We start from the raw sequence: 26,715 nt of genomic DNA, 5'->3' as shown, positions 1-26,715 counted from the left end.
CTGCACTGTGGAAGGGGCTTTAGAGATTTATTTTTCTCATTTGACAAGAAGTCTGGAGGCCATAGAGAACAGAGTGGACCTCCACAGTGTGTCACCACAGAAGCCCTCTGTCTTCTGCTGGGCCGACATCAGTGAGAGGGCTCCGGGTTTCCCCTCAACGTCCCTTCTCCTCTTCTTACGTCGTGGAAGGATTCAGTCATCAACGTACCCTTCACCTACGCTTACCACTTTTGTGATAAAAACATTTAAAATATACTCTTTTAGCAAATATACAAAGCATTGGCACATTCCACAATGTATATTGAAGCATCCGGTTGTACACCATGAATATATATAATTCTTCATTTGACAATAAAAAGTAAATTAAATTCTTTTAATTAAAAGAACTAATAGGTGTATATAAATAACAGTTTTATTCATTGGACAGGTGTTAACCACACACACACACACACACACTCACACACACACACTCACACACACACACTCACACACACTCACACACTCACACACACACACACTCTCACACTTCCCCACACCCCCCAGGAAGAATACAAGAAGAAGTGGAATGGAGGTCTCCTCATTTCTCCGAGGCCAAATGAGGCTCCTCACCTACTTCTGCGTAGGTGCAAAGATGGACAGCAGGTGTCCACTCAGCCAGATGTGGGCCAAGAAGCTGAGGAGGGAGAGTCGAAGGCCGCCAGGCTCCACAGTGCTGTAGGAGCTGCACCTCAGGGGCTCCCAGAGGGGACGAGTCCTGCTCTTCAGTGGCTTTACATAGAGATGAGGCCCTGGTGTGCATCCAGGAGTGGCTCACCACACAGGGGAGCCCTTCCTCACCCTGAGTCTTGTGCCTCTGTGAAAAGGCAGCAATGGTCAGTCTGACAGGGAGGAAAGTGGGAAGGGGCCATGAGAGGTTGGCGCCATGTTGGAACTCTCCAGAGTAGACCTTCTCCAGCAACTTTTCCATCTGGGTCTGAGTCCCTCCTGTCCACCTTGTTTGGGACAATAAAGTATGTCCAGATTGGACAAGTCACCTGCTACTCACGGGCCGTCACGTGGATGTTCCTTGATGATCCATCAGCCAACCTCGGCTCAAGCTGATTCTGAATGTCCCCGTCCCCGCCTCTGACTGGCTCTTTTTCTGGTCCTGGATTCTGAAATTAGACCTCCTTGCACTCCCACAGCTGTGCTAGAAACCCAGATTCCTAGAGCTGCCTCTGTCCCCGTCCTTCAGGCCCCAGCCCCCTCCACCCATCTCTAACACACCACCCAACCAAGCTGATCTCCTCCTTCGCCTTTCAGTAGCTGTCAAGTGCGTGCATGAGTAAAAGGGGTGGCTCGGGGACAGTTGGGCCAGTCACAGATGCCCGCCCCGTAGACAGGGCAGGGTGCCGAAGGCGCCACCAGTGACTCCTCTGTTTCCCCTGGCTGTCTCCCACCGCCCCCCCGCCCGCCCCCTCATTACTGCCTTCGTCTTCATCCCTGTATTTTGGTGGCTTCATTTTTACAGTTGTCTCTAGTTTTTCCAAATCCAAAGGAGATATTCACATGGTTGGAGAAGTCAGAGTATTTCCAGAAAACCTGAGTAAAACCCACGCAGCTGGCCCCACCCGCCCCTCCACATGCACCCCTGCGCTCCCCAGAGAGCCCGTTCACCCTCTAGCCATGCCCCCTGGTGTTTATGGTTCAAAATAATATAAACATACTACAATATTTTTATCAGCCAAATTCAGTCATTCCTCATTATCTTATGACAAATGAAGTTTTATCTTTCACATACGCTCTTTCCCATGCTGGAGCCTCCTAGAATAGCAATCTACTCATTTGTATTTCTATCATTTTGGATTTTCCTATGGTTAAAAATGTTGCTTTTTTATTGCTCATTATTTTTTCAAGCTATTACTAATTCCTCCCCTGACACCACCCCCAAAAATGGCCTGGGAGAAAAGGTCTCAAGGCATTTTCCACATCGTTAAGTAAGTTTTATCTGCTTTTTGCCCCTGGAAATCTTCCCACCACAGGCCAGCTCTGACCCTGGCGGCCTACTTCGAAGTCCTCTCGCCTTTCTCCTTGGTTGGAGACCTCATTTCCCAGACCCCAGATGGATTGTTCTCTTGGTTGGTTTGTTTTTATTGTTATCCTTTTCTCATTTCATGAACACAATATGCTTCCCTTTTGAAGACAATAGTTGCAGTGTCTGAAATTTTCTGCTGATTCCTCAACAATCTTGAGGAGGAGGAGGAGGAGGAGGAGGAGGAGGAGGAGGAGGAGGAGGAGGAGGAGGAGGAGGAGGAGAGGAAGGAGGAGGATGACGATGGTAATGGTGATAGTGATGATAATCCCATCTAGCTGGCCGGTGTGGTTCTCTATTGGAGACTTCCCCAAACATCTGGGAAGGTTTCCTGTGTTTGTACATGAAAATACATGCACTAAACATTGTGTGTGTAGATGTGGGTGTGGGTGTGCGGGTGTGGGTGGGGGGGTTGGGGATGAGGGGGTATGGGGGGGTTGTGGGGATTTGGGGGTGTGGATGTGGGGGGAGGGATGCTGTGGGGGGTGTGGGAGTGCTGGGGATGCAGACGGTGGACATGGTACATGGGTGTGTGTGCATATGTGGTATGTGTATGGGTGCATCTGTTACCTGTGTCTGTGTGGGTGTGTCTATGTGTGTCTATGGGGGATGTGGGAAGTGGAAGTTTATGAATAGTCTGTGTGTGTGTGTGTGTATGTGTCTGTGTGTGTGGGCGTGTGGTGTGGGTGGAGAGTACACATCTGTGCATGTGTCTGTGGATTCACATCTTGTGTGTCTCAGTGGGGACAGGGTTGAGGTGTATGAGTGTGTGTCTATATATTTATATATTTTGTGTGCATGTTATATGGGGTATGCATGTGTGTCCTGGGATGGGGGAGGGGGGTATATGGTTTGCTTGTGGGGCAGAGGGTATGCGTGTGTGCAGGACCTGTTGGTGGTGGCTTTTCGGCAGCAGTCCCCATGTTCCCCAGGCTCTAGCACCTACAGGTCTCCCCTCCAGCGGGCCCTGCAGGGAAGAGGCCCTGGACTCCTGAGGTCGTGGTGGTAGTGGGGAGCCTGAGGGCCGGCCTTCTGTACTTGGACAAAGGAAGTGGACGTTGAAGGTTCAATAAGCAGGGTCCCTGTACCCAGCTTTGGGTCTCGGGCCTCACTGCCCCAGGTCTCTCCCTCCCACTCAAGGACACAGCAGAGGCCTGTCCCGCATCTCTCAGTTTTGCCCTCTCTGCTCCCCATTCCCAGCCGTACAGACACAGCATGCTGCAGTAAGTCCCCTGGGTGAAACCTGCCTCGGCCCACATGGCTCTGTGCCACCACAGGTCCCTTTGCTTCCCAGGACAGCCACACCCCTTCCAGGCGATGCCCACCTACGCCTGCTCCCCCCACATCTCGTACCCACTCCGGGCACACTCTCAGGCCCCGCCCCCTGCCCTGCTTCAGAGGACAACGGGCCACCCCGACCGCACCGCCCAGGCTCAGGTCTCCAAACTCCCCATCACTGCCCCTGCTTACACAGGACCCCCAAACCATTCTCCCTGCCACCAGGATGCCAAACGCCTGGGACTCTGCACGGAATGCAAGTGTCTTCCTTTGTGTTCTCCCTCGACTGATCGTACCACGCCAGAGCGCGGAGCGGCCCCGCAGAGCGAACGCGCCAGTCCTGGCCCACACGGCGTTCCTCCTGCTCACGCTCTGCTGTGTCCCACCGGCCGTTTGGTGGCTCCCTGGCTAGGAGCGGCGCGGCCACAGGGACTCCAGCTCCCCGTGCTCCATTCCCCTCCCAGGCCAACTCCTGGGGGGACCAAGGGCCAGCTCCGCTTGGTGAGAGGAGCGGGGTCTGGTTTGCATTTGTTCCTGGTCAAAACAGGAAATGTTTACCCCATTTTTTTGAAAAGCAAATATTTCAAACAGCTTTTTTAAAAAGCAAATTCAGTGTGGTGCCCATGACCATCAGCCCCGGGTGACACTGTGGAGCTGCTTCAGCCTTTCTCACAGCCTGACCCTGCTCTGTGTCCTCTCCTTGTCATCAGCTCAGCCTGGACGGATGTTAGGGCCTCTCTGGTACGTGGACTTAGGCTGGGCACCTGTGGCCCTCACCCCAATACTTCCCACTTCACCTGGGTGGCCACACGCATGTGTCACTCTTGGTGGATGCACACTGACTACTGGAATCAGTGGGACGACCTGACACGGTGCTGAATTTGGAGACGGAGCTCTCTCAGCCTTTTACTTGGAAGATCTCGGGCAAACCTCTCTGGATTCACGTTCTCCTAGACTTCTCAAGAAAATGGAGAGAATGACTGTGAAAAAGGACTTGGAGACAGAAATGACAGTTGTGCCTCATTTTTAGTTTCCAAAGCACCAAGCACTCTGAATGGGCCAGTTTGGAAGAGGCCACTGGGATGCCAGTGGGGACAGTTTCCTAGGGGACTTCCACCTACAGGTGAAGCGCATCAAGTAGTATGAGTGCTCCAAAAAGCCATGGCATCCCCACAGGCACAGCAAGATGCTCCCCAGGACACAGAGGACAACGTGGGGTTGATGTCTGCCCTTCTCACAGTTCACACTACGGCACTCAGAACTGACACCCCCAAGGGCCGGTGTCTGGATTCCAGTCAGTAGACACCAGCTGATGGCTTCCCTCTGCTGAAAACAGGTGCTGACAGGTGCTGCTTCTGCAGAAGGAAGAAAGGCCTCCCCGAACCAGAGTCTTACCTCCTTCCTCCCAGCAGATGCCAAGGGTATCTCAGGACTGCTGAGGGTCTGGAGCTTTCTGATCAGCCTGGGGCCACGGGGGTCAGGAAACGTGTGTGTAGGGGGAGACAGAGGCCACCACAGGTCATTCATCTCAAGGTGCCATGCCAAGATCCCTCCCCCATCCTTTCACCAGGGACTTGGTGCATAGGGACAGATCTTAAGGATCAGCTATCCATCCCCATCCTGCAACAGAAGGTGCCCATGGGAATGAGAGGTAACCAGGCCAGCTTCCCCAGTCCCCAGAGAAAGCCTCCCCCATCCCAGGGCTCCCAAATCCATGCAAAGTTTCTCACATGATCATCTGTCATCTGGATCCCAAAGGGAGCACTAAAGAGAAGTTTTAAAACAGCTTCACCTCTCTAAAAATGGTCCCTCCACTGACGACAGGTGTCAGCCGCTGTGCAAGGGTATGAGCAACCCCCTGAAGGAAATCCCCCCTCAGGGCTGCTCCTTGCCCCTGTTGAAAGGGGGGCTCTGTCCCAGATGGGGGCACAAAGTCTCGGCCCACAGAATCAGAGTGCAGGACTGGGGGTGCAAAACTGCCTCATTCCCAGGTACCAGCACCCTAGTTAGGTACGAGTATTAAGAAAGCCCCTCACCTTCATGAAGTCAGAGGGGAGTAATTCTCCAACTTTGAGAGTGAAAGTAGAGAATTAAAAATCCCCAACGTGGCTTCAGGCCTAAGCTACCTCCAGTGCAATTTGCCAGGGAGTCAGGACATTAAGGCCTAAGCCAACATGGGGGTCCTGTTTGGCTCAGTGGATAACCCATTCATCAGCTCCACAGGAGAGGAATATGCCTCCACACCCAGCCCCTAAGTGAGTTGATGGTTTAAGTAGGCTCAGTGACCACAGAGGTCCAAACAAAGGTTCTAAAGAGAAAAGTGGGACAATCCCTGGGTGCCATAGTCCCTAGCTGAACCAAAAAGTCCCTATATCCGAGTATGAGATGATGGATTTAAGGGGGACCCATCCCTGGTGTAAAAATCTGCACCAGTTCACTAACAGTCAATGTGGATGTAAACAGGGAATAAGAACTCTGCATCACTGCATCTTACAGAAGTCAGTGTTCATGGTGACTTCAGTGACGGTCCATCATGCTCAAAAGCTGAAAGGATCTGGTTGTCAAATCAAACATAACACACAAATGCATCAGACATAAACCCAAATCCATGCTTGTTTCACCAGTTTCAATGCATCCATTTCCCACCACATAACATTAATGTTGGAATTCTGTCCGTGCTCTAGTTTTATCTGCACTTAATTTTAAATGCACTTTGGCTTTGCAATTGCAAAAGAGCCATTGTTTTATGTTTGTGAATATTTAAAAAATAATTTAACATTGTAACCTTTTGAGTTAAAAAGGCTACGTGTATTTGTCCACTTAACACATACTGGCTAATCCTAAGAAATTCATCTAGTTGGGTCCTACCTGATTTCTGGAGAAGGTCCAGATGGAAAACATTTTTGTATACAAGAAATTCCCCCTATTATCGTCCTTTGTGTGCTGCCCAAAAGCAAGAACCCGAGAGCAAGAACCCAGACTCTTGTTCAGAACTAAGTCTTTCAATACCCCAGAGGTTAACTGTCTCAATTAACAAGCACTGTGTATCTTTTAGGATAACCCCTGAAACATGAATCAAAAAGACAAAGGACAAAAGCGAAACTACCAAACCACTCTGGAAGGAAAAATATGAAGTTCCCAAATGAATGTGTTGCTTGAAAATATAAACCATTTCTTCTCAGTTTGGCTCTGTCGACCATCTCGGAAAAGGATGTTTTTACAATCAGGGCAGAAATATGACTGGCCGCTCCTACATTTACATTTCTTTGTTGCAAAATGAATGTGACTTGTTCGGGTTCCAGCAGCAGAGAAAGCAGCAGAAGTGGTGGTTACTTTCCAAAGTGAAACTTAAAACCACAGTCTCCGGTGCACAAAAGGCAGAGTGAGTCACAGGAAGGGGCCACTTGCTTGCAAAACTCATTAAAAGCAATGCAGGCTGAATGGGCTTCCTGCGCCGATGAAAAGATCCTGGCATCAGGACAGGCACCTCCAGGTTCCAACAATTTGGGGGAGGAAGGGAGCCATTAGGAACCCGGGCACAGCCTGCCAGGCTCCTTCCCATGCACCCCCACCCTGCCCCAGGCTGCCCAGCCTGTGGTCCCCTCCCAACCCTGATGGCTCACATCAGAGATCTCAGGAAGGGTGCTTAGATGTGTCACAGGGTCAGGACGACACCTTCTGACTCAAGCAGGCACCCACACTTGGTTTTCAAGCTCCTTCTCAGGAGGTTAGCTGAGGCAAGTTCATCTTTCTAGGGATGCCCCTTTCCTTTCTGGGCAGGTCTGTGTGAGCTCTGGGCGGTTATCTCTCCCTGATCTGACCAGAGGAAAGTCAGGAGAAAGGCAGAGGACCCTGCTCTGCAGCATCAAAGGAACCAAGCACCGGGATTCCCTGAAGGGGACTTCTTTAAACAGATTGCAGGGCCCAAGCCGCTGGTTTGATTCAGTAAGTCTAGAGTAAGGGCCCAAGAATTTGTTTTTGTAGCGAATGAGCTCCCTGTGGCTGCAGCTGCAGGCCAGAGATGACACTTAGAGAACAATAATCCTAAAAGGACACCAGACCTGAACAGGCAGCCACAGCCTGCTCCCTCTGTGAAATCAGTCAGTGATGCTGGGCCTCAGGCTGTGCCAACTGGATATACTCTGGTACCAAAACAGTCCCCACAAGGCACTCCCCCGTCTCCCTCCAGGTCCAGTCCACTCCTGGCTGATCTCCAAGTCCAAGCACTACAGGAAGGGGGGCCTTTGGCGAAGTGGGAGATGCTTTTTTAAAAATGTGCTGCCAAAACAAAACCAATTGTGCCCCCAGGTGGCCACTTGGGCCCATTGACTTCCAAGGACGTCTTCTGTTTGGCCATACCCTGGGCTTCCTTGGGTACCAAGCCCCCTGCCTGGCTTGCAACAGAAGTGACTCCAATCACCACCTTTGATGCTGGAGTTGAAAGGAGGTTAAGAAGAGTAAAGTCAGAAACTCCAGTGGCCTTTTAACCACCTTCTCTAAGTTTAAGGAGAAGTTGAGAATGAGCACTGCTCACTGCTCTCACAGACAAAATACACATGTTCAAAGGGAGGCAGACGAGGGAGATGGACAGTGATGTCCAGACAGCTGGCTAGACAGTACTCCTGCAGGAGGAGGGCACTTAGATTCTAGGAGCTTGTTTTTATCCTTTTCAAATGCACCCTCCTTGTGTTCCTCCAAGATGATTAACCTGTTCCTGGCTTGAGCCAGGGTGGCATGCATTACCTGCTTGGAAAGGGCACTCTGTGACCCAAGGTTGATGGCTGCAACCCACCATCTCCACTCCTCAGCCCCAGATGCAAGGGCAGTGCTGCTGTGCCGGTGTTGAAAACATTCTATTAAGCATCTCAAATGGTCAGATCACACCTGAGACACGGGGCACCAACCTACTGGACTAGTTTCCCTGGATACCTGTGGGAGCCGGTGCAGAACGACAGTCACAGCTTAAGCTAACGGTTAGGTTACAGGTGAAAGAGCCTGCTGACTGGATCCGAGCTGGAGTGAATCTGTGACAAAGCTCTCGACACTGTGTGAGGCTCGCTTTGCCACATGAGACGCACAGCCTTAGTACTACAGATGCCAGGGACAAATCATGTGGATCCGGGCAGTGTGAGGAACTCAGCCTAGGTTCTCCTGCAGCTCTGTTTCCACATTTAGGTACCAAGAATCTTCCACTTACTTCAAAATGTTAAGGTTAACTTAGGTAATCACCAGGAGTCTCCAGCCGTGTTGACTAAGAATTAAGCAGTTCTTAGCCTAAATAATTTAATAGGTCAGAGACTGTGATTCATTCATTTAAATGATAAATGAACTTGCAGTACACCACAAAGAAGTCAAAAGTGCACAGGAGGGCAGCCTGTGAGGCCAAGGACCCCGCGTGTAAACACTGAGGGGAAGCCCTGGGAAGCACTTGGGGATCAGCATCTTACTGAGACTCCTGGCTCCTAAGTCGCCCTATCAAAACAGGGAGGAGCCCCAAGGTACAAGCCACCCCTTCTCTTTCTTCATCCCTCTTGTCCCTCTGAAGAAGGGACACTGAACCATCAGAAAAGATGTTTATTCTAAGGGTGAGCAGGCCACCACCTTCAGGATTATGTTCAAGTAGAGAATAAAATACTGTGCTTGATAACACATCAGAAAAATAGCAACCTAATGACTTACCAAAATCTATTTAAAATTCACTTGCCTGATTTTCAGAGAAGTCTTTTATCCACCTCATCATTTATTACAATATTTTTTAGCTTTGCATCCAGCACAACATAATGAAGTATTACAGTGATTTTCATCATTGCACCAGCATATACAAACACACATCAAATATTGTCAATAAAATAAAGTGGTGATCCGAACCTCAGAACAAAAGGGGAATTCTTTTTGAAGGTGCAACCATTTCTCTCTCATGTTCCAGATATATACATTCTTCTTCATCATGTGTGACAGACATTTGGAGAACTCTCACAATGGAGTGATTCACTTCCATGGACCCATTTGAAACGTGTGGTCCAAATACAGCTGACTAGCATATGACCTTGGGGTCACCAGGTCACAGCATACACGCAGATCAATAATCCACCTATTCCTGGGTGCAGCCACATATAAACCTCGTTTTCAGAAGCTGTAAGACAGGTGCTAATCTTACAGCCCACCCAGGGCTCATGTGTGAGTGAGTGTGACTCAATGGAAGGTGTGCTCTGTTTCGGGGGGGGTTTTATGGAAAGGTACATCAAATTAGTGTCCTAAGTTGCGTGCTCTCAGGCTCCACTTGGAGAGCAGCCTACAGAGCAGGTGAAGAGTGAGTTGCAACCATTCCCCCCGCCAAGGCTCCCTTGGGGCGCAAGGCAGAAAGCATGGGACCTCCACAGGCTAGTGAGCAGTGAAAATTCACTCACACACCCTGGTGGCAGAAGATTCATGTGCCTTGTAAAGGTCAGCAGAGAACAAACAGGAGTTCGTTAAGGCAGGAATATTTTTAATTAATTTTAACACCTCCCAAAGGGAATTTGCACATGCATGTCTACACGTCTCTAGGAAGTCTGCAATCTGCCAGACTCTGGGTGTCCCCACGAACAGCTCAGTGGAGCCACCCATCCTTAACAGCCCACCAACCACAACAAAGGCAATGAGGCCGGGTTTTCTTTCACAGAAAGAGTAACATTTCCTTCAGCCGCTCCATGCTTTGCGCCTACAATTCTAACAATGAAATTTAATTGGAAAGCATTTCAGTCTTCACAGTAAAACACTCCTTAAAAAAATACTTCAAAAATGTAAAGCAAAATATTTTACCAAAATAATTCTTTCATTTTTCACATTGTTCCTTCCATCAGCTAGGTTAATAAACAGAACCACCTTCTACTGGCTTCAAGAATGTCACTCAAATTATTACTTTTAACCTTACCCTTAATTTGAGTGGAAAAAGCTAAGAAAAATAAATTATTCATAATTCCAAAAGAAGGTGGGTCATGAGATACACAGAATAAGGCCCTTCAGATGTCTAGCACACTCGTTTTTTAATGTATTAATAACAGTTGTAATTGAAAGACTATGGCTAGGGTGCTTACAACAGTGACCCAATCAGAGTGAAGCAATAAATAATATCTATAAAGAATAGAATTCAACTGCTTGAAACTATTTTCTTAAAACCAACCAGTTTCTTTTGAGAGCTCCCAACAAAAATCAACATCATCACCCTTCAGCATAAGCCCCGGTCAAGGCCACATGATCAGCGCCACCTCGCTGAGTGAAAGGGTGACAATGGGATGTTGAACTGATTTGAAATGTGCCTTAAAAGTCACGATCATTTTCCTTGAAGGCATAGCAGTTACTGAGAGCTGGACACAGCGCATTCCAAGTAAAATGTCTGCCATGGATGCATTAAGGCAAAAATGTCCCAGCCTTGAGCCACAAAGAATCGGGGGATATGCAGGCTGCCTCTAACCAAAGGAACTAAGAACATGTCACCTAAAAATGAGGCTAGTCAGCAAACACTGCCAGGGAACAACCACGGGGCCAAGACTAAGGCTTGCTCAAGGCTCCAACCCCATGAGGGTCAGGTTGCCATCAGGGACCTCGGGTTCAGGTCACTTGACCCTTCACTGCCCTGTCCGCCCTCTGCAGAAGGCAACACAAATGTCGCTGCCATGGGAGTGTGCCCCCTCAGGACCCCAGCCATGCACATCTGGCAATCCTCAGCTGAACCTCGTCAGGGGGCAAGCCTCTGCTTGGGCATCGGAGCCCCATATTGCACATTAACCAGAACTGACCCTGGAGCAGGCTGGGGCTCAGCGCTGCTGTGGGCAGCAGCCACACTGAGGATGCCTGGCACCCAGGAACACCCCACTCCTGGCCAGAAGGTCCACCCTCCGTGGTGTACTTAGAAACGTCACCCCATGGCAGGGGGAAGGGGGAGAAATGCTCCTCAATTCTAAGAAAATGAGCACACATGGGCTCCCAGTGCCGGCTCCAGGGTCCCCACAACCCTTTCTTTAGTGGTGACAGGCTCCCGCACCACTGCAGGAGGCTGTGTGGCATGTACTATGCTGAAGCAGAATGAATGTCCTGGTTCTCAAAAGGTGGCGGCGGCTCTCTCCAGAAGGTAAAGTTACTGAAAGTGTCCGCGCAGGGGAAGTCCGAAGAATGGCTTCTCTTCAGCAATGGGAAGACGTGGTCAACCACCTCACACAGCCTCACATACCTGCAAGGAAAATGGACACTGAGTTGCACCAGCACCCAGGGCTGCCCTCGCAGTAGGCAAGACCCACAACCCCAGCCAGTGGCCACCTGCCCAAGGTGACTGAAGTCGCTCTAGGACACTCCTTACTAATGAGGAATCAAGAGGTGAGAACAAGAGTCATAAAGGAGTCCTGAGGGCTTTACGGGAGGGGTCACACAAAGGACAATAGGAGGAAATCAGCATGGCCACCACACAGCTGCCTGGCACAGAGGCCACCTTGACACAGGGGACACAAACCCAGGCAAAGCACCTCCCAGGAGAACACAATAAGAGACTGCTTCACTATAGGATGAAAAGACAAGCAGCCCTGGCGACAGGAGTCATGCCCTGACCGTCGCCCTGCCACTTTCCAGCTCTGTGATCTTGGGAAAAGGGCTGAATCTCTCTACGCCACAATTTCCATCCCTGTAAAGTGGCGGAAATGAAAACTGCCACAGTGTTACTATCAGAATTAAATGAAATAGTATCTGTAGCAATAGAACTGCGTATAGTGGGTACTCAATAAATTTATTCAGCAAATCATTAATATGTCTCAGGGAAAAAACTCTGGCTGGCATGAGGGTCAAGGTGTTTGGGAGCTGCTCCTGCCTTACTTGCTGAGGGACCAGGGTAAGCATCTTGCCCTCTCTGAGCCTCAGGCCTTTCATCTTCAGAGTGTGTGGAGCTGGACTAGAACAGGTTTCTCAATGCTCCCTACAACCTTCTCTCACTCTATTTTCTCTGCATTCCCAAGAGGATGCTGCACATTAGCTTTTGTGCCTGCACTACAAAAAGAAAGTTGCATTCTGAATCTGCCTTTTCAGACCTCCAGGCACCTCCACCTGACTCGGACACGCCTGGCTCTCTCCCTTGCATCCCCAGGCTCCTCCCTGACAATCCCTGGGCCTCTTTCCAGTTCCAATTTGCTTTTTGAAAACCTAAAGGGGCTTTTGAAATCCAAACTCCAGGAATTAGTATGTTCTGAGGCATACAATAACTTATTAAATAAGGACGAGTGTGTGTGTTTAATAGGGGGCGGCCTCTGAAGGCCTCATGAGGAACACTGTACTGGCACAAATGGGAAAATCTCTCTTAATATAAAACCAAGAATTATGTCTTTACTGGGGATTAAAACAAAATTTCTAAAGACCTCCCAGCTCTAAGACCTATTAATCTGAGCCTTATGGCTATAGGAGGAGCCTCCCGGCTGCAGCAGTTCTCTGCCAGGCTGCAGTAGGCACCAGAACCAAGCCCACGTGCTCTGGTGACAAGGCAAGACCCAGTGGGTGCCTCGGCCCTCCACGACTGGGCTCCCTGCAGCAGGCGGGCATGACATGCCCCGCCACTCACAAACGCAAATGGAGGAAAGCACCGAGCTACTTTATGGCCCATCCCTGAGGACATTCCAGATAACTGGCCAGGTACACCGCGTGGCTTAGAAAGTTCAGTGCCTGAGCAATGTGGGAGTAGTCCCCTCACGGAGTAGTCCCATCATGGTGCAGGTGTTAGGGGAGAGCATCATTTGGCAAGATGGGAGTCGGCTCCATGCGTAAGTCCACCCTGAGGCCCAGCAACAGGCAAAAGCAAGGGGCTACAGCAATCTAACCCGAGTCTCAGGAGGCAAGCAGAGTGACGCTGGAGGCTTTGGGCAAGCGGTCTTAGAAACTGGAATCCCTAGCCACGGAAAGCTCTTTGTAACCCTAAACAAAAATCCATAGATCGTCTCTAGGCCAGGGACCCTTTCACATGGGCACATGCTGCACTGGCATTAGGGAGAAGAGGAATGAAAACATTGTCGGGGCAGCAGTTTAGAACAAGGGGACACAACGATTCATCAGAGGTTCCCAAATTTCTATATTATGAGTTCAGGGAAATAGACCCACCAAGATCCTAATTAATAATAAACAGAGCATCAGGGTTCAGGGGTGCACGCCTGGGATCCCAGCTATGCTACTTGAGAGGCTGATTGCAAATTTGAGCTCAGTCTGGGGAATTTAGTGAGACCCTGTCTAAAATAAAAGGGCTGGGATCTGGCTCAGTGGCAGAGCACTTGCCTAGCATGTTCAAGGGCCTGGGTTCCATCCCCAGTACTGCGAAAAACAAAAATAGCCATTGGGGTTAGCCCTCTGACTTGAAAAACCTGAGTTTTAACCAAAACATACAAGAGAATTTCTTAACAACTACAAGGGACAGGGAGCTTCAACACTTGAGGAGATATCCAGCTTCCCATATTTCTGCTTGGTTACATTTCTAATCCACATTCTAGGCTTCCGAGCCTAACTCGGCAAATCTAAACAAGGATATTTTGAATTCATTCAATTCCTTTTGGTAGCAGAATCTAAAGTCTAGTTCAAGTTTTACACCTAGAGGGGAATCTGATTTGATTCTAGCTGCTTAAAAATTAAATTTTGGACAAAAAATATAGGAATTAAACCACATGCTTTAGAGTAGTTAAAGATTAAAAACACAGGTAGCAAGGGCTTTAAGAGTCCACTGTAAATGGCAGAGCGCCATCTCAAGACACAGCTGCAACCCCAGGTGGCACACGCCTGCCATACTCACGAGGAGATGTTGGTCTTGGCATGCTCCTGTACCAGCTCTCCTTTAGGGTTGACAGTGAAGATTCTGTTCAAGGACACCCCCACTTGCTTGTAGGAATACACGTCCTGTGTGGAGAAAGGTGATTTAAACAAGTTCACTGTAAAAAAAAGTGTGTGATCTCTGTTTTAAAGTAAGAGCATCAAATTCGCACCAACAAGAGCAGGAAGTGGGGAACCAGCCAGCTTTCCTCCCCCGGCCTCGGGCCCCTCTGTGTTCAGGAACCCAGTTAAAGAGCAAGCAAACTCCTGCGTCTCCTGCAATCCTGACATTCTTTGGGGTTACTCTGTCCCACTTTCCTGTTTCATGAAAACCTGTCATGATGTTTAAGAGTACAAGAATTTTCTGGTTGAGCAATAAGTACTGTACCCACTGTATTCTCCAGAATTCTGAACCTTCCACTAAACTTGGGCCACACACACACAACCTCAAAGCATTTCCTCTTCCTGTAAGATTATATGTTCCACACTCTTAAAACACTACACCCCTAAGACTCAATATGTGGACTTCCCCACCCTCTGGAAGAAAGGATCTAATGCTATTAAATGTCCTTGCTTTACTCATTAAGAAGTGATATGGAATTTCAAGTTTATAGGCCCACACCTCAAGGTCAAACCCACCAGCCAGCCTTCAGAGAAAGCTGGAAGCCATGTGACATAATTTCAAATCTCTTTGCCTTGAGATGCAGTCATTTGCCAGGCTATGTGTCACAGGATGAGGACTGGCTTTACATGAGGTTCGGGCCACAGCTCTCCGGTGACTGTTGTTGGGGGAGCAATGTCCAGGGCTCTTAGGGACTCAACCTAGTACTCACAGCCGGCCGGTTTCCAAATGCAGCATAAAAGGGTTCCGTATTTGGGAAAAACAGGTTTTTGATGTCAGTTAAACACTGGACTTTAAACTTTTCTGGCTTCTTTTCAATCACTTCTCTGTTAAAACAAACCAGTAAATAACAGATCAGCAGGAGAATAAGTTCAGTAACTCTAAACTACTTATAGGCCTCAACACTGTGAAGTCAGTGAAGCCAGCCTAGGAGAGTGTCAGGGGTGGCCTGCCAGCCTCTCCACAGGGACGGCGCCAGGAGGAAGAAAGACTTCCAGCAACCAGCTAAGGAGCAGGGGCTCCAGGGCCTACTGAGGGGAGTATCTCCACACCTACTCATGAAACAGGTACAGCCTCGAACACAGAACCTGAGGAAAATTCTGAGCAACCGGTAAACCAATCTAGCCCATGAATAAGGGCAAAGCTTCCAAAAACATATATGTGTGTAAACCAGCAATATCCAAAAGCCAGGCTCATGTCAGGAATGCAAGAGTGACATAATATCTAGAATTGATTAGTATAACACAACACATTGTCAGATTAAGGGGAAAAAAATCTCTGATATAAAAAGGGCAATTATACAATTCAATATCAAATCAGGATGAAAATCCTTAAACCAGGATGAGAAGGGGATACTCAGACCTCCTGACAGTAAAATACCGGGGTCTCCAGCACCACGGCAGTTCAGTGTACACTCAGTCCCACCCAGAGCAATGACATGAAAAGATAAATATAGGCTGTAAAGATTAGAAAGGATGTGAGAGAAACAACTATTCGTATTCACAAAAAGCTGCCACCTACATTTTTTAAAAACCCAGATGAGTTATCAGAATTCAGGAAGGTTAATAAGTCAAAGGAAAAAAAAATCAATGCATTTCCATGTATCAGAAACAGAGAATATAATTGTGTAAACAGTATTTAAAATAGATTTTAAAATATCAAATGTCTAGAAACCTAACAATCATGACAGACCTTTCTAGCTAAAGTTATTAAACTACTGAAATACATTAAGAGAAGGCCTACATAAATGAAGAAATAAATTATATTCTTGAATTAGAAGATTCAATATTATACTAAGATATTAATTCTCCCTAAATTGACCTACAGAGTCATTGCAATTTTAATCCAAATTATGAAAGATTTCTGTATGTTTTTATATAACTGCATTCCAAAAGCCACACAGCAGAACGAAGCCAGGGCACCCCTGCTGGTGGGAGGGTGAAGGCTTTCGAAGCTCTGGGGCCTGACACCCTGCAGTACCTGGTCCATATGTTCCTCTGCCAAGGGAAAAACAGAGCCCAGAAACAATCGCACATTCACAGACGCTTGGCTGATGACCACAAAAGCATCCCAAAACAGGATGAAAGGGCAGTGTGTTCTTAATATAAGGTGCCAGGACAAATGAATACCCACAGAAGAAAAACAAAATGACTCTGGGTCTCTGCACCAGGCTATCTACATAAATCAGTCCCAGTTAGTGTAGACCTAACGAGAAAGTCACCGCCAATCGATAAAATTCAGAAGACCATGCTCACAGGTCAGGGAGGACTTTGTTAAGACACAAACGCCTAAACCTCAGAGCCAACATATGCTCAGCTCTAAGTAATAAGAACTTATACTCATTAGAAGCAATAAACTGAAAAAAAAAAAAAAGAGAGAGATTTGCAGCACTCACAGAATGCACATTGCGCTCTCCCAAAGCAAAAAGAAGTTGCAGGGAAGCCTTGGATAGGCACTTCATTGAAGAGGTCCCCAAGGACCAGTAAGTCTAAAAAGAGGTATTTATACCCCCTGGCAAGAATGTTAAAGCCTCTCCTCGACCCAGCACACGTGCCCTAGGGACACACACAGGAACACTGCTGCCTGGGCTGGGGTTGTGGCTCAGTGGTAGAGCACCTGCCTAGTAAGCATGAGGCACTGGTTCAATTTCCAGCCCCACATAAAAAAAACAAATAAGCAAAATAAAGGTATTGTGTCCATCTACAACTAAAAATATTTTAAAAAAAAATAAATAAATAAAATACTGCATCAACTGCAAAAAGCTAGAGATGACTCCAGCATCCACCGGCAGCAGAATGAATAAATAGGTGTGAGGGCCACGCAACCAGAAACCACTGAAGTAATGAGCAAACTGCAGCTCCACTCGCAATCCTAGAGACTCTCAACAAGAGCTGAAGATGTGAAAAAATATATGTTCCAAGAAAACACCTGATTTCATTGACATAAAACTCACAAACATGCACAAGTAAATACTTTGCTTAGGGTCACAAATATCGGTGAGAAGATTAGCAAGACCATAAGGAATGACTAACAGAACTCAGGGACAGCGGGCACTACTGAGGGGCAGTGGGGTCCAGCACTGAGACTTGCACATGGTGGCACACCTCTGCTCTTTAAGTGGATGCCAGGTGCCCTGTGTCCACCATCTGATTATGCTTTATACCTTGCAGATATCCTAGAAATCTCCTCTTATACCTACTGAAAAATGTAATTTAGGTGACAATGACAATGGCAATGATAACCACAGGCACAGACTAAATATGTGAAGCCCCCAGGATGGTCCTGGCTCTGTGCTGACTCCCAGGCCATAGGTCCTCCTGGGCACTGAGTAAGGGTCTTGTACTCCACAGCCTGGGACCCTGGTGTACGGATGCATGAGTGGCTGTCCACACTTCAGGACCCTTGTGGGTGAACACATGAGTAACTTCACGCTCACACACACAGACTCACAGGGGGTGGGAGGAATGGGACAGTTCAATGTGAATGGGTATTTGGTGCTCAGCAGGGAGATACCATGGCCCCAGGCCACCCATGGCTTGACAGTGCTGGATACCTAGAGAGCCCTGGTATGACCACAGTGGCCAGTCCACACTGCTCCTAGGTATATCCCGTCTCTGATGATCTGAATTTGCAAACAGTCATGGGTCACTTACCTCAAGAGAGGTAAATTACTCTGAATCACAAGTGTCACCTGTCCAAGTCTCACAACTCAGAAACCTCAAGGGAAATCAAAGCTATTTATGGAAGTAGGGCCTCTTTCCCAGAGACAGAGAGCAGCCTCTACTGCTGCCTAACTCCAGAAGTTCAACTCTGCCCCATAATCCAGAGTTGCAGGAACCAGCCAGGGTTAATCTGTAAGCCCCTGCCTCTGAGCCCAACTTCTCAGCAGGTCACCACCCGGAGCCTGGAGCTGCACTGGGGACGGTGCACTGCACTGATGGGGGTTTATGACAACCATCTGCACAGTTCTGTCTCCACCATAGGGCACGGGCCTCAACTCCAGTTTTGATCTTAATGTGAACAAATGGATGGGAGCGTGGAACAAACCAAAAGGGTAGGTGTGTGGAAGAGATCCCCCCAACTTGTTTCTCAGTGTTTCCTAGAATCACAGCATGGAGCTGGAAAGGCCTCCTGGGAGCATCTAAGCTAACCTTCTCATTCGGCAGTTGAAGACACAGCCTATGGAAGGCGGGGTGCCTCTGGCCACACCAGGTTGCCTGGAGGCTCTGTCCCCACTAGCAGCTCCTTCTGCCCTGCCCTGGTAAGAGCCTGCTCCTGAGACTGCAATGCATGCAGGTCCCCGTGCCCCCCACAGCCTCGTCCACTTCTTTTCCTTCATCCAGTTTAAAGCTAAACAGTGCCATCAGGATGGAACCCAGCTAAACCAAACCCTGCTAACGAAGGTCGTCTGTGCTCACAGCAGACTCACCCATCAATTCTAGGAAATCTACAGGGCAGCTGACCATGAAATGGCTTTGGCTACACTGCAGGACTGGGTGTTGGCTATCTGCTACAGGGGCACTTCCATCTCCCAGAACACCATGCAAACTGTGATTTTTGAGAGTTTTTAAAATAACTCCTTACAGGCAAAAATACATCTTAAACAAAGATATGTAAATAAGAACATGAGAAGGATTACTTTAAAGTTAACAGCAGGATGTCAGGGTGATAATGTCCACTCTCCACTCTGCCCAGCATAGACTTAGTGCTCAGCACATGCTAATGACAGCCAGCTTCAAGCTGTCAATGTAGCTCAGTGACAAATTCCATTAAACTTCTGGATTGCATTGAAGCTATACTGTTGTGATAATTCATAAGACTTGAAACACATGGTTTCATGTGTTTTGCCTGAATTTTCTCCCAAGAATGAGCAAGCTTTAATTCGAGATATTTTAAAAGCAAACCTATGATGGAAAAGATGTCTATAGAGAAATACTCAAGAGTCAGCTTGGCATTTTCGGTCCATACAGATTTGTCCATTGTTCAATGGTTAGCAGCAGCACATACAGCTAATCTGCTCCTCTAACTGGAGCAGAACCATGCCAAAGCCTTTCACTGATCTTCAAGAGCAAGGATATAACACTATGAGTTAGCCTTTAGCAGGGACCAACAATCTGACCCACGTGGAATGCAATAGATTATGCTTCAAGGGAAGCTGGGGAAACCACAATGGGTACCCCCATGAAAAGGAGTGCAATATCCCCACCCCTTCCACAGCAAGAGGTGACCAGCTGCCTTGAATATGGCCAGAAGGGGAAGAGAGGAGGACAATCAGAATCGATCTCCAAGAGGGTAACTATAAGAAGCAGTATGTCTAGAATTCTAAGAGGGATCAGCAAGTGTGCTGAGGGTCCAAAGGCCAGGTGGATGGGGCAGCTGGGAGAGGGACCACTTCACCCCAGCAGGGTTCCCAGTGAGAGGAGATGCAAGTTGATTCCCCAAGGGTCCCCATGAAGACCCAGCCTGACCACTGAGGAAGAAAGGGAGAGGGAGAGCTACCCAAAACAGAACAGCACGGGGGACAGGACTGCACAGCAGAGAGGGTTCAGTATGGCTTGAGATTTAGAAATGAGACAGAGGGCTGGGAGACAGGTCATGAAGAGCCACCCAGAGCCAAGCTAATAACTGGACTTCACCACAGAGCCAATGGTAAGCCAAGGTGTTGCACGCCCATGATCTCCTTGGTGCCCCTGTGAAGCACAGGCATTGCTTGGAGAAGAACGTGTAAGAGATGATCTATTCTTGCAGAGAGGGAGTGGGGCTGGCCCACAGATCTCAGTATGGGAGCAGAGTGCCAGGGTGGTACCTGTGCAAGGCAGAGAAGAGGCTGCTGGGGCTGAGCAGCAGCGGCCCCTGCGGCAGCACCGTGCCCCTCTCGTTGACCCAGTGCAGGTAGCCCCGTGTCATGTCTGCCATCCCGATGGCACGTGCAGAACAGTAGAGAAACTTATATCCATTTCTGAAAGAGAAAAAGCACCCACATTTAATGGCAATCAGAGACGAAAGTTTCTGGCATTCCCAAACCCTCTCTGTTTCATGAAGAATGCCTTTGTTGCAAGTTCCCCACATAAGAAAGTCCACATTCTATAAAATCCTATTTTCAATTGAGAAATAAACCTAATTGCCTTTCTCTAATTTACTAAGCACATTCACATTCCTGATTAAATTTAATTCACTCAAAAAACATGCTTAGGTGGGTATTCCCCCCTGGTTTACTGCCATAGAGATGGAGGTTCAGAGGATCAAGTTGGCCAGAGTTTCTGCACGGTGTCCTGTACACCCCTGTCCCTGCTCTAGCTAGGGCCACCCATCCACTGTGCCAGGTCCAGGGCAGCCGCATGGCCCTGCTTGGGCACACAGCTCTTCCCCTGCCCACCCTCAAATGCCCCTCTCCACTGGCTAATTCCCACCAGCATGTGATACTCTCATCCCCACAAACAGACCAAGCAGAAAACACCACACACAAATCCTGTGTCCTTGTGCTCTCTCCAGCTAAGATCCCACTTCTCTTCCCCTCTGTGGCAGAATTCTTTCCAAAAGCTGTGCCGAGGCCCTGAGCCACCTCTTCACTCCATTCCTCTCCACCCCTGCTCTGGAGCAGGCTCTCCTTCCCCTCCCTGCTGGCCTTGCACAGGTCAGCTACGAGGCCATTTTGCTAAACTCAGGCAGTGGTTCTCAATTCTATGTGAAGAGACTTCCTAGGAGCCTCTGCCAGGTGCTCAGTCCACCGTCTAGCACAGCACCTTTGCCACTTGGCTCCCTGGACTCCACCTGCAGGTGTCTGAGATGCTAATTTTATTCAAAACTTGATTTTCAGAGTCTAGCCCACTGCCAGCTGCTGTCACTACTCAGGCACTCTGCTTCAAAGGCTGTTACCAAACCAAACTGGAAATCAGCTTGGGGACGTGCTAATGGGGAAAATACTTATTGGTGGCAACAAGAATTTCCCTTCCAGAGCCTTTCCCAGCCTCAAGGAAAGCTATCTGAAATCCCAGCAATGCCCCCCATCAACGCTCTGGTGGCACAAGTCTGTCTGGATGACATTCTTCGGGGTAAGACCCCTTACTCAGAAGGGCAACCATGTCAGGATGCACCCCTCAGGCCACCCGGCCCAGGTCTCTACACAATCCGAGGCTCTTGCCACCATCCTTTCAACCACCCTCTCTGAACCTCCAGTGCCAGCTCTGCCAGCTAGGGGCACCATGGGGCTTGGCGTGGCCCTGCCCCACAGGAGCAGAGACTGTCGGGGGTGGGGGACCAAAATTAGAGAAAAGGGACAGGTGACAAAGCAGAGGAGGGCCCAGGGTAGGAATTCCTCTGATATTCTCAGTGACTGGAACAGGACTTGGGGAAATACCAGAGCAAAGTAAGGAAAAGTGATCCAAGTCCAAGTGGCTTTCTCCTTCTGTCCCTGTCTCCGTATCCTGAACCAGAGAGATTTCAACGGTCTCTGGGACTACACCAGACCACCAGGAGTGCTTACTAAGACCAGCCTCCAGACTGCAGCCCACAACACTGACATCTTGAGGTCACCGGAGGCCCATGCAATGCTGCAGCAGGGGTACTCAGCAGCACCCCTGGGCTCCACCCACCAGCACACCCCACCAAGACAATCAAAACTGTCACCACACACTGCTACATGTCCCACAGGGGACAAAGACATTCTTGGTAGAGGATGACTATTGTAGGGGAAAAGGGACCCTGGGGCGTCATTTGCAATCTGAAGAGGAAGGACAGCCCCCCACACCCGGTCCCTTAAGGAAGGCTCTGGATCAAACCCGCTGGCCTTAGCCTGCTCTACTGAACCCTGTGATCTGCTCCCCACCTCCTTCCCTGTTTCCCTTTTCAGCCACCCTTCCTGGGCACCATGAGGCCACTGGGCAACAGCTCATCTGCCACCTCTACTCTTGTTCCTACATCCACTTACAATGACCTGTCATCTCCTTCGAAACCCTGCTGCCACCTTCTCACTGAAACCTCCTGTGACACCTTTAGTGTCCCCTTTACCGTGTCCTTCAAAGACAGCATCCCAGTGTCCTGATCACTCACCACCTTTCCACAAGGAGCTCCACAGGCTTCCTCCTCCCTCATCACAAGCTCCTCAAAGGAGAGGTGGTCAGTATCCCTGCAGCCCCAGAATAGCCCCCAGTACACAGCAGGTGCACAAATCAGAGCCCAGGGAGACGGCCCCCAGCGCACAGCAGGTGTACAGTCTAGCTAGGTGCCTCCCAGTTCTGGCCGAGGTGGGCTGAGAAAGTCCCCCAGCTGCAGCCCACATGCACCCACTTCAGCAGCAGAACACAGCATGGATGGCGATGGCCTAAGGGGTCATCTGGCCTAACCTCGTTTTAGAGAGGAGGAAACCAAAGCTCAGAATGGGACATATGCCTCAGGTAAGTCACGGTTGTCGCTGCTGGAATCCAGCCCTGCTGATTGCAGACAGACCTTTATTCCCCACCAGCCTCTCTTCCTGGCAGAGGGTGACCCTGCAGTAAACCAAGAGCTGAGGCGAAAGAAGTGACTGCTGTGGGCAGGAGACGGGAAACCCCAATGAGTCTGCTCACGGTTAGTCCCTCCTTTGACATGCTGGCCTGAGGTGGCATGTTCCTTAAGCCACAGATAAACGAATTTATTTATGGAATCACAAGAATTCATTCTTGCTGAGTCATAGTGCCACTGACTCCAGGTAACGTGAATATAAAAATACACATCAACTAAGGTAGAAAATTAGAGCAATCATTCTTCAAAATTAGATTCCCAAAAACCTATTCGCTCAATGATCTCAATATTTTAGGAAATAGTCCTTCTTTATGCTCCTTCTAATTACTGAATGTATTTGAATCTGAGGGAGCTTCATTTACCTTCCATTTATATTTGCTATAGTTCTCTTTCAACACTAACTAAGCAAGGTTTATACCCTTCCTATGAATGAGATGATAATCAGACTCACAGATAATTCCTCAGGGCTACCCATATTTAAACAAGTAATTAAATTCAGCAAAAAATAAATAAATAAAGTTGTCCTTATTTTCTGTGATTTCTAGGCAAGTAGCTCACTGCAAGACTGGTTTATTCATTAGGCAAATACTGCAGAATAAAATTTAAGTGGTACCCAAATTCAATGGCAGCAATGTCAGAAAAGAGATTAATGAGTCCAAAACTCCTACACTAAACGGCACCTTTCTCCTGGTGCTCCAGCATGCTGAACATTTCTCTAAGTATTTCTCTGGGTAATCACAATAAAATCTCAAAAGAATAGCCTGGACTAACTGGAAGGGCACACTAGGAGCCCTGGTCAGCTTGGTCCTGCCTCTGCTCCCAGCTGTGGCTGTCTGAAACGTGCACGGGGCCTGGCTTGTGAGACTGCCTGGACGGGAACCCACTTTAGCTGACGGTCAGCTCCAGGTGCCTTACACTGTGACCAGCCTGGTGCCCCACAATGGGGACTGTAGCCAACAATCTAGGCCCACGCCCCTGGACACCAGGGAAGAGCTGCAAAGCCAGGGAAGGCAGGAGCTGACAGCTGGCCAGGGTCACGGGTTCTGGCCTGGACACATATCATGAAGACTGTGGCATGTGAGACAGACAGTAAAGGCTGGAAAAATGTTGAAAGGCAAAAATCAGAGGTAAAGACACATTAAGCAAAAGCTACTGCAAGAGCAAAGGCAAGAAGACAGAAAAGGAGCAGAGTCGGGAACACAGCAGATCAGAGCACGAAGGTCCAAGAGCAGCAGGAAAGGAGGAGTGAGCATGAGGCTGGGACACTGCTGGGAAGCATGAGCCCGAGCACTTCCTCTGGTAGGTGCTGGTGTGGCGCCCCTGAGACCCATACACTGCCCCGGGAGCCCCAATCAGCACTGCAAATCCCACAGCCTGACTGTCCTCGGGCACCACAGACAGACATACCAAACTCAATGAGCAAACTGACATCAGACCACACGTCATATGACACTCCAGCCACTCGACCAAAAAGACGACTAAGAAGAATTCTGCAGCATCCTCAGATTCCCAACAGAGTTTATTCTTTCTAAACTCTCAAAGAAAAGAACAAGTGTCTTTGGGAAGCCACGAGACTTTATTTTTTAAGATATTGCTTCAGGAAAATCCAAGAGAGACATAAATCAAGACCAAAAGGGGTGGGGAGGTAGAAAGAAATGTGGCCCTTTTTTAATGTCACTAAAAAGACAGAAATAGATTTATGCTCTAATACTCAAAATGAATCAGGCTATGAAGAACTCAACATCCTGACCCAGGAAGGCATCTTCCTTAAACCAAAAATAAATGCAACTCTAAGTGTCACACTAGTCACAGCAGCCGAGGGGCAGATCAATCCTCCTGAGTGAAAAGCCAGCCATGAAGGGCTGTGGGGAAGGGGTGCACACAATGTCTATAAGAGTACAGGCTGGGGGCCTTCACAGAAGGCAACCCCCCAGCAGTAGTGATCAGCTCTGCAAAGATGCACGTCAACCACCTGCAGTTCAGGGGAAGAACACCACGTCTAGGACTCTCACAGGACTTGCTAAGTGCACGCCTTCTTTATTCATTCACACACAATTATAAACAGAATACCAGAATATGTAAATACTTGTGGCATCACTGTTGGAAATAGTAAAAAAAGACTATCTACATGTTCATCAACAGAGTTATGAGTTAAATAAAGCAGGGTATACCCGTAAGAGAATTTTGTGAAGCAGCTAAAAAGAATAAGGTAATCTTCATCATGAGGACATATGAGGGGAGAATGGATGTTTTTCTTTCTTTTTTTTTTTTTTTTTTAGTAAGTACAACAGCAAGATAGAACAGGTTGTCCACAGTATTTCTGGGAACAATTCACTAGGGGGTAGGGTAGGGAGGAGGCAGCCATAACCTTTACCTTGGAACTTTTAAATTTCTGTAATCTGGATCTTTAAAGATCTTTTTAAAGAAGCATGCTTTACTCTTGTAAATTTTTAAAGATGAAATCTAGAAAGGGTTAAACCACTGGGCTGAACATCTAAGAAGAAACCTGAATCCTGCAATCCACCAGATCCTCCATTGCAGGATCATAAGGTCCTGGAGTAAGTGACTGACTGGTGCATGATGACCCCAACCATCTGCCACAGGACCACAGGACCGAGCACTCACAGGCACTCCATGAATGTTGCATAAATGGAAGAATATGGGGCGGGGAAGACTATTTATTTGTCTGTGTGCAAAATTCCAGAAAGAGCTCTGTCCCACTAAACAACTCCCCACACCTCACCACCACCCATGTGGACCAGGGGTAAGCACATCAGGTTGGGAACACCGAACCTGAGATGCCCATCCGGACACTAAATATGTGAAGTCCTCGTCTTGCTCACCCATGGAAGACAGGGCTCTCCTGACTCAGACACACCTCCAGCTCTCACTGGAGGGAGAACAGAAGACACTGGAGGGAGAGGTCCCACTCATGTTAGAGACTCTAGTCCACAGAAAGCTAGAGAAGGTGTAACTATGTGGATCAGAGGCGAAGTCCCAGCAAGCCAGGATGGCAGGTGGAGAATCACTGAAGGGCTCCAACCCCTGGAGGCAAGCAGAGCAGAAGCTGTGGCCTTGGAGCCAGGCAACCAGGGTTTGAATGAGTCCTGACCATTAGCACCTATTTGGACAAATCATTTGAACTTTTCAAGTTAATTCCCCTTATACTCACACAGAAATGATATTACTTGCTTTTCAGAATTACTATAAGATCAAGGGAAGAAACACACGTGCCTCACACGATGGCAGTTTGAAAACCAGTCACCACTTGACATTCCAGGTGTAGGCCCCAGCAGTGAGCATTGCCATCCCACTCACTGCGCACTCCACAGACCAGATGGACACGGAGCGCACTGCAAGCTGACTTTCAGGACCAGCACCTATCTAAAATTTGCATGGAGTCTGCAACTTTTTAGCCCAGAGGTGATCGCTTGGCACACATCGCTTGGTTACTTTTGACTTTCCCTGGTTGAATCGAACCCCAGTCCCTCAGCTAACACTGCCACCTTCTTCTTTCTCTTTAGCAATTTTTGACTCACCTACACTTTCCTTCTTGCTTCGTGGTCCTGACCCAAGTATGGAACTGTCAGGACTCTCTGTGCAACTTAGGATTCTCCACCCCCACTCTCCACTCCCACTGCCCCTTCTCAGGTTAGGTCCCCCATCTGCATAAGTCACCCCATGCCTGGCAGCAGTGCCAAGAAATGGGAGACGAGCACTCTGTACTTACTGGCTCACTTTATGGTACAACTTCGCAATGCCCTGGTGGGTCCAATCCTTCCCGAGGGTGGGCAAAATGTGGCCAAGGGTATCTGATCTAAATAAAGACAAAGATAAGAAAAATAACAAGGTAACTACAAAGGGATTTTAAAAACCTATTCAAATTCAACACACCATTCATACCTCATTAGAAAATATGAACAAGACCCAGGACACTGTG

General features: G+C 48.5%; 1 protein-coding gene across 8 annotated transcripts in view; it reads right to left on the bottom strand.

Annotated features, from left to right (window-relative positions):
• Positions 1-9,069: 9,069 nt before the first annotated feature.
• The window catches only part of Lpin1 (lipin 1), a 59,075-nt gene continuing 41,429 nt past the window's right edge, over positions 9,070-26,715 (bottom strand). For 7 of the 8 annotated variants that reach the window (XM_071601350.1, XM_027937786.2, XM_071601348.1 and 4 more), the window contains 5 exons: positions 26,506-26,592; positions 20,083-20,235; positions 14,989-15,103; positions 14,139-14,242; positions 9,070-11,558 (listed from right to left, as the gene is read on the bottom strand). In XM_071601350.1, the coding sequence (XP_071457451.1) occupies positions 11,399-11,558; positions 14,139-14,242; positions 14,989-15,103; positions 20,083-20,235; positions 26,506-26,592 (619 nt within the window). In that variant the 3' untranslated portion in view covers positions 9,070-11,398. Of the gene's footprint in view, positions 11,559-14,138; positions 14,243-14,794; positions 15,104-20,082; positions 20,236-26,505; positions 26,593-26,715 lie in introns of those variants that run through there. The other variant, XR_011704308.1, reaches the window with a different exon arrangement.

Source organism: Marmota flaviventris, chromosome 14, assembly GCF_047511675.1.
Source record: "Marmota flaviventris isolate mMarFla1 chromosome 14, mMarFla1.hap1, whole genome shotgun sequence".
NCBI classification, from domain to species: domain Eukaryota; kingdom Metazoa; phylum Chordata; class Mammalia; order Rodentia; family Sciuridae; genus Marmota; species Marmota flaviventris.
The sequence above is the reverse complement of the archived record's forward strand: the minus strand, read 5'-3'. Positions and strand labels throughout refer to the sequence as shown.